Source organism: Castor canadensis, chromosome 1 (assembly GCF_047511655.1).
Source record: "Castor canadensis chromosome 1, mCasCan1.hap1v2, whole genome shotgun sequence".
NCBI classification, from domain to species: Eukaryota; Metazoa; Chordata; class Mammalia; order Rodentia; family Castoridae; genus Castor; species Castor canadensis.
Window position 1 is genome coordinate 199,335,797 of NC_133386.1, and position 17,590 is coordinate 199,353,386.

At 43.1% G+C, this 17,590-nt stretch overlaps 1 protein-coding gene across 2 annotated transcripts in view; it reads left to right on the top strand.

The window, feature by feature from the left end:
• Positions 1-12,996, top strand: part of Asrgl1 (asparaginase and isoaspartyl peptidase 1) — a 37,731-nt gene extending 24,735 nt beyond the window's left edge. For both annotated transcript variants that reach the window (XM_020179218.2, XM_020179220.2), the window contains exons 3-7: positions 2,337-2,479; positions 3,208-3,365; positions 8,541-8,659; positions 10,957-11,067; positions 11,695-12,996. In XM_020179218.2, the coding sequence (XP_020034807.2) occupies positions 2,337-2,479; positions 3,208-3,365; positions 8,541-8,659; positions 10,957-11,067; positions 11,695-11,900 (737 nt within the window). In that variant the 3' untranslated portion in view covers positions 11,901-12,996. The remainder of the gene's footprint in view (positions 1-2,336; positions 2,480-3,207; positions 3,366-8,540; positions 8,660-10,956; positions 11,068-11,694) is intronic.
• The last annotated feature ends 4,594 nt before the right edge of the window (positions 12,997-17,590 follow it).

Consider the following 17,590-nt stretch of genomic DNA (forward strand, 5'->3'; position numbering starts at 1 on the left):
GAACACCTGCCTAGTAAACATGAAGTCCTGAGTTCAAACCCAGTAACATCAAAAAAATATTTCTTAGTTTAATATTCTCCTCTATCCCTAAAATAATTTTTTCTGCAAAGTTGGGTTTCATTTGGCGACCCACTAAGCATCAGGGTGTGGTAGTAAGATGTGACTGCTTTGGCAAGGGCAAATAGCTGTCTGAGTCACAGACCTGGACTTGATTCATCACTTTTGACCTAAGAGATGGTTGATCCTGTGAAAGCCACTCTTCCATTTCCCCATCAGATCTACCCACACTTACTGCTTCCCCCTGCACTGTTCCAAGTGTTTAATTTGCAGTATCCACCTCAGTGATGGTTGTGAGAATTAAATGAGTAGATGGATTTACCCCATATTACAGATGAGGAAGTAGAGGCACAAAGAAGTTAAAAAGCATGGCTAGATTTTGTTTTAGGCATTATGAGGCAGAAAAAGTTGGAGAAAGGGTACTTGTGGTAAAGAGAAACCTGGGCAAAGGCACAGAGTAATAAGCACTATGGTATATTTGGTTTAATGTTTTAGGAAAATGTAGCCAAAAAGAGGAAGTGAAGTTGGGAAAGTAGGTCAGGAGTCAGATCAAGAAGGGCTTCTTAATTTTTATTTAGTAGATCATGGGTACTGTCTTAGTCCATTTTGCATTGCTGTTAAAAAAAAAATCTGAGGCTGAGTACTTTATAAATAAAACAAAAGGCTGGTAGAATGGCTCAAGTGATAGAGCTCCTACCAAGCAAGCACAAGACCCTGAGTTCAAACCCCAGTACAGCCAAAGAGTGAGAGAGAAGGGAGGGAGGAAGGAAGGGGCTGGTGAAGTGGCTCAAGTGATATAATGCCTGCCTATCAAGCATAGCAAGCATGAGGCCCTGAGTTCAAACCTCAGTGCCACCAAATTAAAAAAAAAAAAGTAAGAGAAGGAAAGAAAGAAAAGGGGAAAGGCTGGTAATATAATTCAGTGGCAGAGCACTTACATAGCATATGCAAAACTCAGGGTTTAACCTCTAGCACTAAAAAGAAAAAGAGGTTTATTTAGCACATAGTTCTGGAGGTTCAAAAGCATGGCATCACCATTTGCTCAGCTCTGATGAGGGTCTTGTGGCAGATGGCATCGCATGGCTAGGGAGGAAGTAGGAGACCAGGAAAGCTCCAGGTACACTCTTTTATTTAAATACCATAATGAAACCCCTTTGTACAAGTAATATATCCTAATTTTTTTAAATGGACAGATGAGTTAGTTCTATCTACCATTTAGGCACAGGCATAGCAGAGCTCTTATTCCACAATATTGCCAGGAATCACTGAATGCAGATAAGAACATAGGATAATTGCATGCAGATAAGAACATAGGATAATTGCATGCAGATAAGAACATAGGATAATTGCATGCAGATAAGAACATAGGATAATTGCAGATAATGTGGTATTCTCTGAAGAATAGCATCAGTTAACACATTTGGCATCCATAACCAAGATACAGAGAGGTTGCAGTATGTTGTGATATGGCCCTCATTATTCATGGTAAAGCCATGCCAAAATGGTGCAAAGACCACAAACTGGCCAGCTGTCCACTGGAGGTATTCGTATTCAACCTCTGAGAGATCCATTTGGTTCCTATGAATCAGTGCATATTTTGTTATTTAGTAACTATGATTTTAAATAAAATTACTTTTTGCAGTTTTTTCCACAGTACTGGGGTTTGAACTCTCTAGGCAGGCACAATTTTATTTTTAATTATAGAAATAATGAACTTATACTGGTAAGTTATTTCTTACATGTTCTATGCTTTTCATGCTTAACATTTATTTAACTATTTGTAAATAGTATAGGGTGGAGAGACTGGTTTTAAACCATCAGATTTGTGTTAATTTTCTTCGTCAGTCATAGGAAACAGATGTGCTGAATACTGAATATTGTTAGACATTGAGTAGGAACCTAATTATAAAGTAAATGCAGTCATTTATTATACATGAACATTAAAGACATTACAAGTAATCCACTCCTACAGGACCCAGCCCACTCCACAAGATCAACACTGATCCATTCGTGAGGGTGGAGTCCCCATCCCCTCAGCCCCAGCCATTAGACCCCCCCCCACCTCTCAAAGGTCCACCTCCTCAACACTGCCACACTGGACACCAGACTTCCAATTCCTGAACCTTAGGGGACAAACCACATCCAGACCACTTTAAGTGCCAGGTGAGATTTGTGTGTTTTTACATTTTTCCTCTGGTAGTAGAACAGAAGATGGACTGAAAGGGGTAGATTAGAGAAAAATCTGGATTCTTCTCTAAATTTTTAATTCTTGGTTTTAGGTTGTGGATCTGTCTTGAATGCAGATGGTGACATTGAGATGGATGCTAGTATCATGGACGGGAGGGACCTGTCTGCAGGAGCAGTGTCTGCCGTGCGCTGTATCGCGAATCCCACCAAGCTTGCCCGGCTTGTTATGGAAAAGGTATGTGTGACTAAAGTTTTACTCTCCTGGGGAGTAGTTGTTCCTGCTGTACTTGAGTGGTGAAAGGAGCCTGGCTGTGAGAAATACTTGAGATCACTGTTCTAAAAATACAGATCAGTCAGAAGCAGTGTTGCTTGAGTTTCTCAAGTCAGACATGACTCTGACTCTATTAGATGATGTAACCTGACTAACAGTCACTTGACAAGTGGTGACTTTGTCATCTTCCTATATTTTCTTCAGCCTTCTTTAAATACCTTCAAGACAGCACAACAAACTAATCAAACCAACTGTTTGTGTGTGTGGTGGGGGGCGGTTCTGGGGCTTGAACTCAGGGCCTCACGCTTGCTAAGCAGGTGCTCTACCTACCACTTGAGCCACACCCCCAACCCCTCAAACCAACTCTTTAATAGCATGTATTAAATAAAAACTGGTCTAGTTTTCCAAATTCAAGATCATATGTAAGTCACATCCCTAGTAATATTCCATCAATTTTGAAGTTTTTGAAAACACAAAAATTCAGAGACCCAAGATCTTTTCAGCATTAAGAAATGCAAGCCAGGCTGGAGGTGTATGTAGCTCACTGGTGGAGCACTTACCTAGCATACATAAAAGCCCTGGGTTCGATTCCCAGCTCAAAAAAGAAAAAAGAAAAAGAAGCCAGTGTAATTTGCATTTCTGAGTCTTTGTACCCAATGAGAAGTAATCATTTCTTTTTTTTTTTGGTACAGACATCTCATTGCTTTCTGACTGACCAAGGCGCTGCTAAATTTGCAGCAGACATGGGGATTCCAAAGATTCCTGTAGAACAGCTCGTAACAGAGAGAACTAAAAAACACCTGGAAAAAGAGAAGTATGAGAAAGGCGGCCAGAATTTGGATTGTCCAAAGTAAGTCACCTGTGTCCCGCCCACAGGTCTGGGAGTTATTGAAGTATGAAAGTTTGGCATCACTGACATTTCTTAAGTAACCCAAACTAAATAATGGAAAAACTCTTTTTATTCTTAAATTTAGCCTCATTTATTACTCCCATGAACAGTAGAATAGTAACTCAAGTCAGGCTACTAGAGTTGACCTGACTTAATAGAAGATTGTCTGGATTAAGGTATCACTTATCTGGATGCCTCTTGATTTGTTTGTGAGCCTGCACAGATGAGTTTCTCTGTGATCTAGTGCAGACCTTTTGAACTTAAATACTTTTTCTTAGTATATTGAAATCAGTACAACTCTTGAAAATTCAAAGTAATCATGTGTTCTAAATTATGGTTTTCCATGTTTCAGATTTTAAAACCCAAAGAAAGACCCTTCCCTTACGTAAAACAAAACTTGAAAATAAAATTTAAATATGGTCCTGGAGTTCATATAATGGAATTCAGTCTAGTAACTCTGCCTGGTCCTTACAATATTTAACCAGGGGTCCATCTTAGAATCACCTTGGGGGCTTTCTCAGAATACATGTGCCCAGGCCCCTTCACAAAAGAACCATATTTAATAGATGTGAGGTGGGGAGGCGACAGGAATTGTATGAAAGTTTCCCAGGTAATTCTGATGTGTCCTTAGGTTACAAGAGGGCAATGCTGTGGTAGCCACTGATACTTCTCATATGCACTGTTATTTATGTGGGCTACAGTCATAGGAGTGAGGTTGCTTGATCAGTGGCTCATGTCCATTTTAAAAGATGGCTCCACATTGCTTTCTGAAAGCTGTGTTTGGCCTGGAGTGTAGCTCAGTGGTAGAACACGTGCTTCACAAGACCAGGGTTCCATCCCCAGCACCACGAGAAAAAACTCCATGACTACACATCTCCACACTCACTGCCACTCTCAGATATAAGCACTTTTGGAGGGCAAAATGATTTATTACCAAATACATGGGGCTCCTTTGTCACCCAGCTTTGGAATATCCTGATGCTTAACGCACATCATCCACTCCCATGATTAACACCATTCAGCCCCCAAGAGGGAAAGGCCTCTCTGGGAAGCAAAGGCCACCTGAGTCCAAAGTCTGCTCTCCCATGGTCACTGCAGTATTGGTCATGGATAAGGAAACAACCAAGCCACGTGCCGGTTTCTCAGGAGGCAGAGATCAGGAGGATCAAGGTTCAACAATGTGAGATCCTATCTCGAAAATACCCAACACAATAAGGGGCTGGAGAAGTGGCTCAAGTGGTAGAGCGCCTGCCTAGGAAATGTAAGACCCCAAGTTCAAACCCCGGTACTCAAAAAAAAAAAAGGGAGGGGGGAACAACCATGGCATCCATCAACAGATGAATGGATATAGAGACTGTGGGAGACATGTATATATTGTTACTTTTTCTTTTGCTAAAATAAAAATCCTTAATAATCTTTTGACATTTCTCTAATATCCAGTACACCTACAAATTCTATCAGGTGGACCTTCAAAGTGTCCCAACTCCAACCTACTTTTCACCCCTTCCACCAAAGCCATCCTAATGCAAACCAATGTCCCCTCAAGCCTAACTGGTCCACATTTCTACTCTTGTCTCCCTTGTCAACTTTACAGCATAGCCGGAATAATTCTTTTCAGGTAAAATTTTTCTAGAAATATAACATACGTGTAAAATCACACAAATCATGTATGTGCACCTTGACAGAATTTCAGAGTGAATATGCCTACATAACATAACAACTCCCAGATCAAGAAACTGGACAGCTATTCATCCAATAAGGACTAATATTCAGAATCTATAGGGAACACAAAAAACTCAGCCCCCGAGGAATCAACACCCCAATGAAGAAATGGGCACATGAATTAAACAGGGAAGTCTCAAAGGAAGAAGTACAAATGGCCAGTAAATACATGAAGAAGTGTTCAACTTCCTTGGCTATAAAAGAGATGTAAATCAAAACAACACTTAGATTTCATCTCCCCCAGTTATAATGGCCATAATCAAGGGTAATAACAACAAATGTTGGTGAGGATGCATCGAAACAGGAACCCTTGTACACTGTTGGTGGGAATGCAAATTAGTGCAACCATTATGGAAAGCAGTATGGAGATTCCTCAAAAAGCTAAAGATAGAACGGCCATATGAGCCAGTGATACCAATCCTGGGTATCTACCCAAAAGAATGTAAGTCAGAATACAATAGAGACACCTGTACACTGATGTTCATTGCAGCACTGTTCACAATAGCCAACCTATGGGAACAACTCAGATGCCCTACAACTGATGAATGGATCAATAAAATGTGGCATATATACACAATGGAGTTTTACTCAGCCATCAGGAATAAAGGCAACATTTGGTTTGAAGGTAAATGGATACAGTTGGAGGACATAATGTTAAGTGAAGTAAGCCAGGCTCAGAAACACAAAGGCCAAAAAGAATGAAAGAAAATTGACTAGCAGAAAAAAAAAAAGAAAGAAACACAAAGGCCACATGTTTTCTTTCATGTGTAGAAGATAGATCCAAAAGATAAACACGTACACAAAAACAAACCTGATCACATACAAACTCAGATGTAGAACATGTTTGTAACAGTAGAACTGCTCTATGGAACTCAGGAAGGAGAGAAAGGAAAAGAGAGTGATAGAGCATCAACAATATTGTAAAACACATAGATGTGTTTTGAAAGCTGTTAAAAAATGAGGGGTGAGAGGTGAAAGGGTAAGGAAGAGTAATGGAAGTGTTGAACAGACCAAAGTAAAACATACTCACAGTGGGGGCACCTTGAGAAACCCCTTGCAACATCAACTTGAATATTAATATTAAAGACAGGACTGTAAAATAGGTACAGTGGGGGGTACTTGTGGGATGGGAGAGGGTGAATTAAAGAGATTAAGGTGAGGGTGATGGTGGATGAACTTCATATACTTACATGAAATAGAACATAAAAACCTCTTACAATTGTTTTAAGTGGGGCGGTGAGGGGATCAAGGGGGAGAGATGGTTGGGGATGATCTAACCAATGTACAATATAAGCCTATTTGGAATTGTCACAATGAATCCCCCCTGTGCATTGACTATATCCTAATAAAAAATAAAGTAAAATAAACAGAAGAAAAAAAGAAACTAGACAGTGCCAGAACCTTCCCTCCTGCCCTTTCCTTTCCCCATTCTCCACCAAGGTAGCCACTTGCCCGACTTCTGACATCATAGGTGAGGGTTACGAACCTAAATAAAGATTGTAACTTTATTTAAATGCATGTAGCATGTACTTTATGCCTTGTTTCATCATTATATTTCTGAGATTCACCATGTGTTAACAATGTTAACAATAAAATGCTTTATTGCACTGTAGTATTCCATTCCATCATCATTCAGCAATTTATATACTCCAACTTTGGTGGACATTTGTGTGTTCACCTTGCTGAAATGTTTCCATGAATGTCTCGGTACACTTTTTTGTCTCTGTCCACATTTCTGATGGACAGGTGAACGGGCGTGTAATAAATATACACACGTTTAGCAGATCGTGCCAAGTGGCTTTCCAAAGCAGTTGTACCAGTGTACACTTCCCTTGGTTTCGGAAGAGAATCTTGTTTCCTGCGCATTTTTGTCAAAGCCTGCTATCATGTCTTTTGCATTTTTAACTGTGCTGATGGGTAGGGTAGTGATATGAATTTTTTTTTTTTACTTTTGTTTGGTGGTACTGGAGTTTGAACTCAGGGCTTCATGCTTTGCTAGGTAGTTGCCCTACTGCTTGAGCTATACCTCCAGCCCAAGAATGTTTTTTTTTTTTTAAACAACTCAGATTGTGATGCTTCTCAGCTCAGACTCCTAACATCCTCCTTTCTCACTTAGAATAAAAGCCTTTGCCATGGCCTAAAAGTTGGATGATTAAATGATCTCATGTTCAAACTGGAACTTAATTTTGAGAGTGAAGGAAACACTAATAACTGAACTCTGGGACAAAAAGCACAATTTGGCCTGCCTGGGTAACAAGGATATATGGTCACCCCACTTGTCAGAGCCTTTGTGAGCTAGCCTTTGGCTGCCCTCCTGTCCTTCCTCCCACCACACTCTTCCTCGCTTTATTCTTTCCATCACGTTGGCCTTTTTGGAGTTCATGAGCAAGACAAGTATGTTTCTGCTTCAGGAACGTTCTTCCCCAGCAATCAGCATGGCTTGCCCTCTCTTTTTCAGAGAGGCCTTGTCCCAAACAGCACCTCCAGCACCATCACTCCCTTACCTGTATATTGCTCTTAGTTTTTCTTTCTTTTTTTTCTTTTAGTTTTTATTGCCACCTGAAATTTTCATGACTCTGTGACTGCCACCCTCCACCCCAATGCAAGCTCCATTATGAAGGGATTTTGTCTACTTTGTGTGCTGCTGTGACCCAACATCTCAGACAGTGCCTCCGATGTAGCTCTATGGAGTCTGAGTGGGAGGTACATCTGTATCAGTGCACAGTGTGAGCACAGGGATTTGAATCCCTGTCTCAAAAACCAAAAGGCTGGACGTGTAGCTCAGTAGTAAAGCACTTGCCTAACATGTACAAGACCCTGAGTTCCAACGCCAGCACCAAAAAAAAAAAAAAATCATAATAAAACATCAGGGGGAAAATTAACTTGCTGGTGTTGTTGATTTTCACAAGAACCCCATGAAGCAGGTACCCAAGAGTGTGTGTCCAGGAACACAGCTCAGTGACATCTGGAATGTTGCCACAACCACAGGACCTTGGGCCCACCCTATATCCACCAAATTGCATATTCCTTTTCTTCCTCTTCTTGGTGACAGCTTCAGAATCTCTAGAAGGCTAAGGATCCAAGAGATTGCTATGCTCACAAAAGTTTGAGATTTGCTCTTATATTTATCCCCGTTTTGTTCCTGGGGGCAGTAACCCAGCTAGAAAATGGTGGAACTATTTGAATATACTCATAATGTGAAAATTTACAGGAACGTCTAGAATTCTACCTGCACTGACATGTATTCTGGGAAGCAAAGCTTTTCTCTAAGATAGAATGTTGGAATCAAAATGTTCCCCACAAGCACTGTTAACATATAATGTGGGAATTTTAAAATAGTTTTAAGCTACATTGTTACTTCGAGGGGGGAGATTTCATATTCAGCCTGTCACTTTTTTTGTTTATTTTTGGTAGAAATTTGGGAACCGTAGGTGCTGTTGCCTTGGACTGCAGAGGAAACTTGGCCTATGCGACCTCTACAGGAGGTATTGTTAATAAGATGGTTGGCAGAGTTGGGGACTCTCCGTGCATAGGTAAGACTGAGGGACGGTCTTACTCTGCCCCTCCTCCTTTTCCTCCCTTCTGTCCTTTTCTTCATTTTGTTCCTCCTCTTGGTGGCAGCTTCAGAATTTTTGGGAGTGGCAATTGGGTTAGAAGGGGTTGTTGGGTCCCTGCTTTAAGAGTGTGTTTGCATCTAGTAGGCACTCTGTTTTTCCTAGATTCTGATTTTTGGGATGACATGGGGGAAGGAAGTGGAGATGGGGAATTTTAGAGTTGTCCCCAGACTGCCATATGACTGCCTTCTCTTTAGCGCCAGTTTTGGGATCTGCAGACTTACCTGCAGAAGGCTAACTATGCAATACCTCTTCTAGGCATGAGCTCACATTAATAGCGTAAGAAAACTGAGGATTTAATCTTAGAGGTATTAGATGTGAGTGGTGCAAAAGTGACACACTTCTACAGAAGTATTCTTAACATTAACACCTCATTTCCAGGAGTAGGTGAAAGGCAGGGCAGGGATGGTCGTATGTGTTTCACTCTGTGCAGACTTTCAGAGTTCTCTGTGGAAGTTCCCACTAACTCCTGTAAGGAATAGCTGAATTTTTCCAAGTGCTCAAAAGAGCAGCTTATGCTTTTAGTGGAAATCTAACCCTACCATCCCTTTTTAATCTGATGAGAGTCCTTGGTAGTAATCTGCACTGTTAACAATTCCTTTTTTTTTCTTGGTGGCACTGGGGTTTGAACTCAAGGCCTCATGTTTGCTAAGCAGGCACTTTTACCACTTGACCCAGTCTGCCAGCTTGACAATTCTTTGTACCCTTTTTTCTGTCATGATCTGAGGAGACACACTTTGCAGCTTCTTTAAAAAGTAGAGATCTGATAACTTCACTCACCTCAAAGATAGGAAATAGTGCACCTTTTTTTCTCCTTAGCAAAAATACTGCCGAAATATGCCTGGTGAATAGTGCAGCATGCATCCAGCTGGGGTTGGACCAAGCTCCAGGGCCACCCCGGGTCAGATCCCAGAAACTAATTTCAGACTCATTAAGTCGTGATGGTAAAATATTGAGAGGGAAAAGGTTTGACCTAAATTTCCATAAGTCCTTGACTTGGTTCTGAGCACCAAATGTGTTCAGTCTGGCCTCTCCGACAAGCATTCTCAGCTGGCCGAGAGGACCCTGTGTAGATATTTGGGAGGGATGATGATAGGCACATAGCAACATTCACCTCAGGCAGTGCAGATGTCGTTTGAGAAATGGTGGGGAAGGGGGGCTTACAGTCCTGCTGCTCATACCAAGACCATTCTTAGCCACCCTGGCCTTTTGTGATCCTGATCCAAGGAACTAAGAAGAAAGAGAAGACTTGGCTGCTTCCAAATATTAGGGCCTCATTGACACTGTAAAAGGGTCTGTCCAATTCATCCTATAGCAGAAACTTAACAAAAACGAAAAGGTAAGGAAAAATGTCTTCTCCCATTACAAGAGTTAACATTCCCTCCCATTTTTAGCTCCCTCCACAACCAGAACCATGGGGTTACTGCCATTGAAAACGCTGAGGAATTGTGACATTTAGGACATTTCCACTCCTGAGCAGCCCCCTTTCCAGCGTCAATAAATAAGGCAAATGTGAATATAATGCTTTCATATCAACCAGGGGAGGGGAAAGGCAAACCTTGCTAAAGCTGCAGGACTCTCGGGCTACGATGCAGAAATGATGGAGAGAAGGCCGAGAGTTGCTTAGTCCAAGACTAAATAAAGGGAGAAATCATATCAAAGTAGCTTTAGCTCCAGACCCCACTTAAATGGACAGCCCCGAATAGTTCTCTGGGTCCAATTAAGCTTCCCGCAACAAATAGAACTGCCCTCCAAATTACTAGACAGTATGTGTGGATGTTAGATTTAGGGAATATCAGTGTTCCCAAAAGTGTTTGAATGTGGCGGCCTTCCTGGTCATCCAAATGATGTACTCAGGATGTTTGTCAATCCTAATGTGTGGTGTGTAGGGAGGAGACCCGGAGAAGGGTGACTTCACTAAGCAAGATGGGGTGAATACCCTTTGGGCAAAGGAGGCACTGCCCTGATGTCTCTGCTCCATGAAAGGCCATGCCGCCACCCCTGCCTCCTCTCTGGTTCTGTCCTCATGAATCCAACGTGTTTATGTGGTGTTCCCTCGTCCACCTGTGCATCAGTGAGACATGGCTGCAAATCTGGCTTTCGTCCACACTTCAGCACTCTGAGATTTAATGTTATGTAGCATGAGCTATGTGACTGGTATTTGAACTCTGTTGGCTGTTGCTGCTCAGTTAGAACCAGTTGCCTTTTTTGAGCAGGATCTGGAGGTTACGCTGACAATAACATCGGAGCCGTTTCCACCACAGGACATGGGGAAAGCATCCTCAAGGTGAATCTGGCCAGACTCGCTCTCTTCCACATAGAACAAGGTATGTGCAATGTGGAACAATGTAACTTGTGAAGGCAAGTACATAAAAGCTATTTCATCAATAGACGGAGGGGGCCAGGCGCCAGTGGCTCAGGTCTGTCATCCTAGCTACTCAGGAGACAGAGATCAAGAGAATCGTGGTTCGAAGCCAGCCCTGGGCAAACAGTTAGTGAAACCCTATCTCAAAAATACTCAACACAAAAAAGCTGGTGGAGTGGCTCAAGTGGTAGAGCACCTGTCTAGCAAGTGTGAGGCCCTGAGTTGAAAACCCCAGTGCCACTAAAAGTAAAAAACAGAGAAGTGTGTGGAACCCTTTCTTGTTGGCTGCTTATGTTGCTTTCAGGTCATTCACACTATTTTGACTCCTGCTCACCTTTTGGTGGGATCTGGACTAGAAGAGCCATTAGCATACTGTTGTCTCCATAGAGAGACGTTGAGCCTGGCATGGGAGGGAAGGCAGCCCTGCTCAGCTGGTGCAAGGAGGTGAGGCTCCTCCTGTTAAGCATTCATGTGGAAAGCATTTACCAGAATCTTTGTTAACACACTTTGATTTATGTATCATAAAGGATGTTCTCATCAGTTTCCTTTCAGTAATAGGTATTGTTTTGCAACGTTTCTTTATTTTCAGGGAAGTCAGTGGAAGAGGCTGCTGACCTGTCACTGGGTTATATGAAGTCAAGACTCAAAGGTTTAGGTGGCCTCATCTTGATCAACAAAACAGGCGACTGGGTAGCAAGGTGGACCTCTACCTCCATGCCCTGGGCGGCTGTGAAGGATGGCAAGCTGCATGTTGGCATTGACCTTGATGAAACCACAATCACAGACCTGTGCTAAGCCCCTGAAGATTGTATTCTAGGTGAATACAATCTAGCTTGGAGGTGAAGTTCAGCTGCCTGGTGTATATATGTAGCTTAATCAATTAGATGTAGACATGGAAAACTTACCCAGTCTGTCCCTTCTTTTGTTGCCTTAGTCAATAAGTATCTGAATGTTTGGTTGAGGGCGGGGCTCCAAGGTGTCAAGAGAAATCATGGAAATGAAACCAGTGAAGGTGGCAAACTCTAGCAGAGTCTTCCATGGAATACGGTTAGAAATAAGCCACATGATCTTGACCCCACAGAACTGCCTCAGGATGGGATGTGCCGCTGAGGACTGGGAAACCCACAGCTTCCAGAAGCCGGGCTGGGAAGGTGGACAGGGAAGTGCCCAGGGAAAGTGTTTGAAAGTGAAAGGGAGCTGCAGCAGAACAGCTAATGAGCAAAGTCAAGGTGAACTTCAAAATGTTGCAGAATTCATTTTGAGCCATAAGAACACCTAGCAAAGAATGAAACACATTTAAGGGAGATGTTCTTCATATAAGAGGGAGAACAGATTTTTCTAAGAAAGTGCAAGTCTTCTCTGACTTAAGTAATAAAGACATGTTTCCAGAGACTTGCAGGGGACCCAGAGCTCCCCAACGTGGAGACGAGGGGTCACGATGGACACTGTGGGAGTTCTTAAAGGCTGAGGTATTCCTGGTTCATAAGCAAACCCCCTCTCCTAGTGTTCTCCTGCAAGCCAGTCCCTACCTGCCACAGATCCACTGATCCTCACACGGTTAATGAGGCTCGTGACTTCTTCAGCCTCTCCAACTGCGGGGGGTGGCTGATGGATATAGGGGTGGCACCATGATTCATGGAGGGCACAGACTGCCCAGTGATTTGGGTCAGCCCCACAGACACTGAATCAAGTATTGTTCCATGTGGTCAGAATGGTAAAGCAATTTCCTTGGTGAAGAGTCTTCCTGTCATCTCTCACTCCACTGGAAATGGTATTTCTGCTGTGACATACCTGCTTAGTTTTTTAGTCTGTCAGGGATTACCTTTTCTCTGAAAAGAAATTACTTAACTTTAAATTCCACATGCCACTAATAAAATATATTTTGAAAGAATTACAGTGTGGTTAGGTGTCACTGTTGACAAGACCAGAATGGACACCAGTCTCTCTTTGGTCCCTCAATTCAGACAGGTGTAGTAGATAAGGGACCTTTTGTGAAGAGGGTGGTGTGGGGATGGGACTGTACTCCTGCCTCATAGTCAGAAGTTTTTCGGGTGGTTAAAACGTTTTCTGAATGGGTTATGGAAGAACCAAAATCACCATTTGGAAGTACCAACAGGGTTCATGACTCAGTCTTCTGCAGTTTGCCAGCAATCACCCCACACTCAGTTTTAGCTCCTGACCCTCCCTGGGCCCCATCAGCTGCTCTGAGAGATTACACCAGGAGTCAGAACAGTGCTAGAAGCCTGCTATCCCCACTACCTGGAGGAGCCTGAAGACTGAGTGAAAGGAAAGAAAAACTGCTCAGGACAAATATAGAAACTGTAACCAGGCCTAGAAGAGATACTGTGTGTTTATAAACCTTGAAAACCTCAACATGTAATAACTACCCCTTGTACGGGTATTTTTTTTAGAAAGTATAGTAGTTCACTAGGGCTTCCACAACAAAATCCCACAGACTAACCAACAGAAATGTATTTCCTCAATTCTGGAGGCTGGAAGTCCAAGAGGAAAGTATCAGCAGCTTTGGCTTTTCCTGAAGCCTTTCTCCTTGACTTGTATGTGACTCTTTTTTTTTTTTTTTTTTTGGCAGGACTAGGGTTTGAACTCAGGGCCTTGCACTTGCACAAAGGCTCTACTGCTTGAGCCATGCCCCTAGCCCTTTTTCCCTTTAGTTATTGTTTCACTAGGGTCTTGCATTTATGCTCAGGCTGGCCTGGGCTACGATCCTCCTATTTATGCTTCTTGCGTAGCTGGGATGACAGGCCCCCACCACCATACCCAACTTTTATTGGTTGAGATGGAGGTCTCATGAACTTTTTGCCCAGGCTGGCCTTGAACCATGATCCTCTTGATCTCAGCCTCCCAAGTAATTAGGATCATAGGCATAAGCCACTGCACTCAGTCTGTTTTTTGTTTTTTCTTGAGACAGGGTCTCACTATGTATGTAGCCCAGGCTGCCCTCAAACTCACTGTGTAGCAGGCTGGCCTCAAATTCACAATCTTCCTGTCTCAGCATCCTGAGTGCTGAGTTACAGGTGTGCACCACCACGCCCAGCTTAGATGGCTGCATCCTTGTGGTGAGTATCTAACATGGCCTTTTCTCTAGGCATGCACAGCCCTCTTCTTACAAAAACACCAGTCATGCTGAACTAGGGCCCCCTAACACCCTCATTTTAACTTAATCACTTCTTTAAAGAACCTGTCCCAAAAGATTGTCACATTCTGAGATACTGGGGGTTAGAGCTTCAGCATGTGAATTTAGGAGGCAACAATTTAGCCCACAACAAAAGACAAAGCAAAATCATGTTAGGGTTGAAAAGGGAGGAGGCCCTTTGGAGAAGATAACAATTAGTAAATACCTAAGGAGAGAGGTGGGAAGGCTAGGTGAAAGATCTGACTTTGAGCTTATCTCATCAGTTCTGCTATTCACATAGGAGATGACCCCAGTTAAAGACTGTTAGAGGGTCAGCTTGCGGCCACTTGACCTCTTTGGGCAGCTGCAGTACTGGGGTGCAGACCAGCAGCCCATTTTGTGCAAAGCCAAAGTGTGCGTTTTTGCCTTCAGACCTTGATTCAACTAGAAGCCACTAGCCTAGAAACGGTTCTCACTTTTGCCTACACATCATCCAGTGGCCTGCTCCATAACTGTCAAACAAGTGAGCATGATACAGTCTGCGTGGGGATGACAATCTGTGTAATCACTTCTATGCCACAAGAGGGCAGCAAACTACCACACATCCACAGCTTTCTGTGCCCAAGGGGAGGTAATTTATCCTAACTCTGTATTAGAGCAGCCTGCTCAGAACAGTTGGAACCAACAGAGGGTTCCTGATTCTTACCTTCCTTTTCATCCAAATACTACAGTTTATTTTAGAGAAAAACCATCCCAAAAACAAGTATCAGCAAGTGTGCCACAGACCCATCCAAATCAACAATTAAGCCCACTGCCAAGGCCTGTTATTATTGACCACAGGGCAAGTAAGGTCAGGCCAGTCAGCCCCTACTTCCAGCTGGGAGAACAGATAAATTGTTACTTGCCCACTACTCACCAAAACAGTGGGCTAATGAAACGAGAGGCCCAGACCCAAAGGTGAGTGCCTACCCAAGCAAGAGGCCCTGGAGCCAGCCTCTGATGAGTTGAAGAGGAAAATCCTGGGTAAGGAAGGGCCTCAGCCTTTTAGGTGTTGCTCAATAAATGTTTGCTTGTTTTCAAACAATGTCCTTTCTGACTTATTCCTTTCTAGAATAGGGATTATATAAATACAAAGGGAAGTGAAATGGTTGTGTTTCAGTTCTGAATTTCCCTGTCATCAGAAATGGTGGGTGAGGGAAAGCTGGGCAGGACATGTCTCCCAGCCCTACACCTCCTCCTTCAGAGCCCTCCCATCAGTCTTCATCTTTGCACAAAATCCTCATAGAATATGGATTTTGTACTGTTTTGAGGGATCAGGGAGTGCTGCCAGAAGAGCTTGTCCAGCTGAAAGAAATGCAGGTGTCCTCTCTCCTCCCTGCAGAGGTGGAGGCCTGACCCAGAGAGGAATGGGGGCCGGCCGAAGGACAGAGGCAATACCAGGTCAGAAATGGGGTTGGGAGGACTTTGTAGCCTGGAACATGGGTAGAGTTGGGGTGGGGGAGGAATGGGTGCCATTAGTAGCTTCACCCACAGCATAAATACCATTAAGTGGGAAAGCAGCTCACCCCACCTCACATGGGTACACTCAGGAAGAGTTGAGCCATCATCAGTCATATAGCATGCCTCTTCTGAGATGTTAGAAATGTGCAAGGGAGGCTCAGGAATCATCCTGCCCCTTGGAAAGAAGAGAAAATAGCCAGGTGCCAGTGGATCATACCTATAATCCTAGCTATTTGGGAGGCTGAGATTGGGAGGATCGTGGTTCGAGGCCAGCCCAGGCAAAAGTTCATGAGAGACCCCCCCCCCAATCTCCAAAATAACCAGAGCAAAATGGACTAGAGATGTGGCTCAAGTGGTGGAACACCTGTTCTGCATGTGAAGCCTGAGTTCAAATCCCAGTCCCAAAAAAGAGGTAGGGAGAGAGGGAGAAAGAGAAAAAGTAAAGAGAGGAGAGAGAAAAGAGAGAAAGGAAAGGGAGGGAGGGGAGAAACAGGCCCAGAGAGATTTGTGTCAGCTTCCCTATTGCTCCTACCAGTCACGGCAGCCAACGTCATCCTCCATGGACAGACAGCCCAAGAGTGCTCCAGGTGAGGAGCAGGCAAGACCAACACAGCTTGATAACTTTATCCTTCAAATTCTGCTTTTCTGCAATCTACCATTCTAACATGAAGTTGAATTTCAATACAAGAGGTCAGACGTGAATTATGCTGGTAAAAGAAACCAGCCTGGGGAAAATAAGTCTTTAATCAATGATCATCTCGGAGTTAACTTTTGCTGTGCAATTACCAGCACTTTCTGGATCCTGTGCTGAATTCAGATGGGAGTTTGGGTTCTAAGCTACAAAGGGGTGTTAAGAAGAAAAGAAGTCAGGTCTTCCCATCCCAGAAGACAGTGGCTCCTCCCCTCAGTAGCTTCTACCTAACGCCAGGTGCACGCAGCCCCTGGATTGTTGTAAGATAGAAATTGTTATTTATTATAGGGTAGCAATTTTTTACTAAATGTTTCATAGCTAGAAATAGCCTTTGAATTTGGACACAGTGCTGCACATCTGTGGTCCCAGCTACTTCAGAGGTCGAGGCCAGAAGACAGAAGGAACAAGAAATTTGGGCCAGCCTGAGCAACAAGGCAAAACCCCATCTCAACAAAAATAATCTTTAATGCAACTAAAGCAGTATATGTGAATTGTAAAAGTTGGAAAAGTAAGAAAAAAAATAAAATACTGAAAGTCTTAAAATATCTTTGAGAAAACAAAAAAAATACAGGAACACATTTCCCATCACTATTAATACTATATGTTCTTCCAGGTCATTTTCGAAGTGTGGTGACATGTCATTTTTTTTTCAAAATGAAACTATACCGGTACTCATGCTATATATAATTTTTTTCAGTTAACATTCTCTACCTTTCTGTATCATCTTATGTAATAACTGTCAGTATCCAAATTTCTCCAGTTTTCTCAAAAATATTCTGTACATCAGGCTTGTCCAATTTCCTGCCCTTTTTTTGTGATACTGGGATTTGAACTCGGGGCCTACACCTTAAGCCATACCACCAGCCCTTTTTCTCTTGATGAGTTTTTTAGAGACAGGGTCTCATGGACTATTTGTGTGGGATGGCTTTGAACCTCGATCCTCCTGATCTTTGCCTCCTGAGTAGCTAGGATTACAGGCGTGAGCCACTAGCACCCAGCCAATTTCCCACCTATTTAAGTGACATTGATTCAAGTATTAAAGACTGTGTGCCCACAATGTTGCACTTTCTCCATTATCAAGTTGCCCCTCATGGTTGAGCAGAGGCATCTGACTGGGACCTAGCCCATTGGTGCAGGGAACCAGGAAGACCATTTCCAACA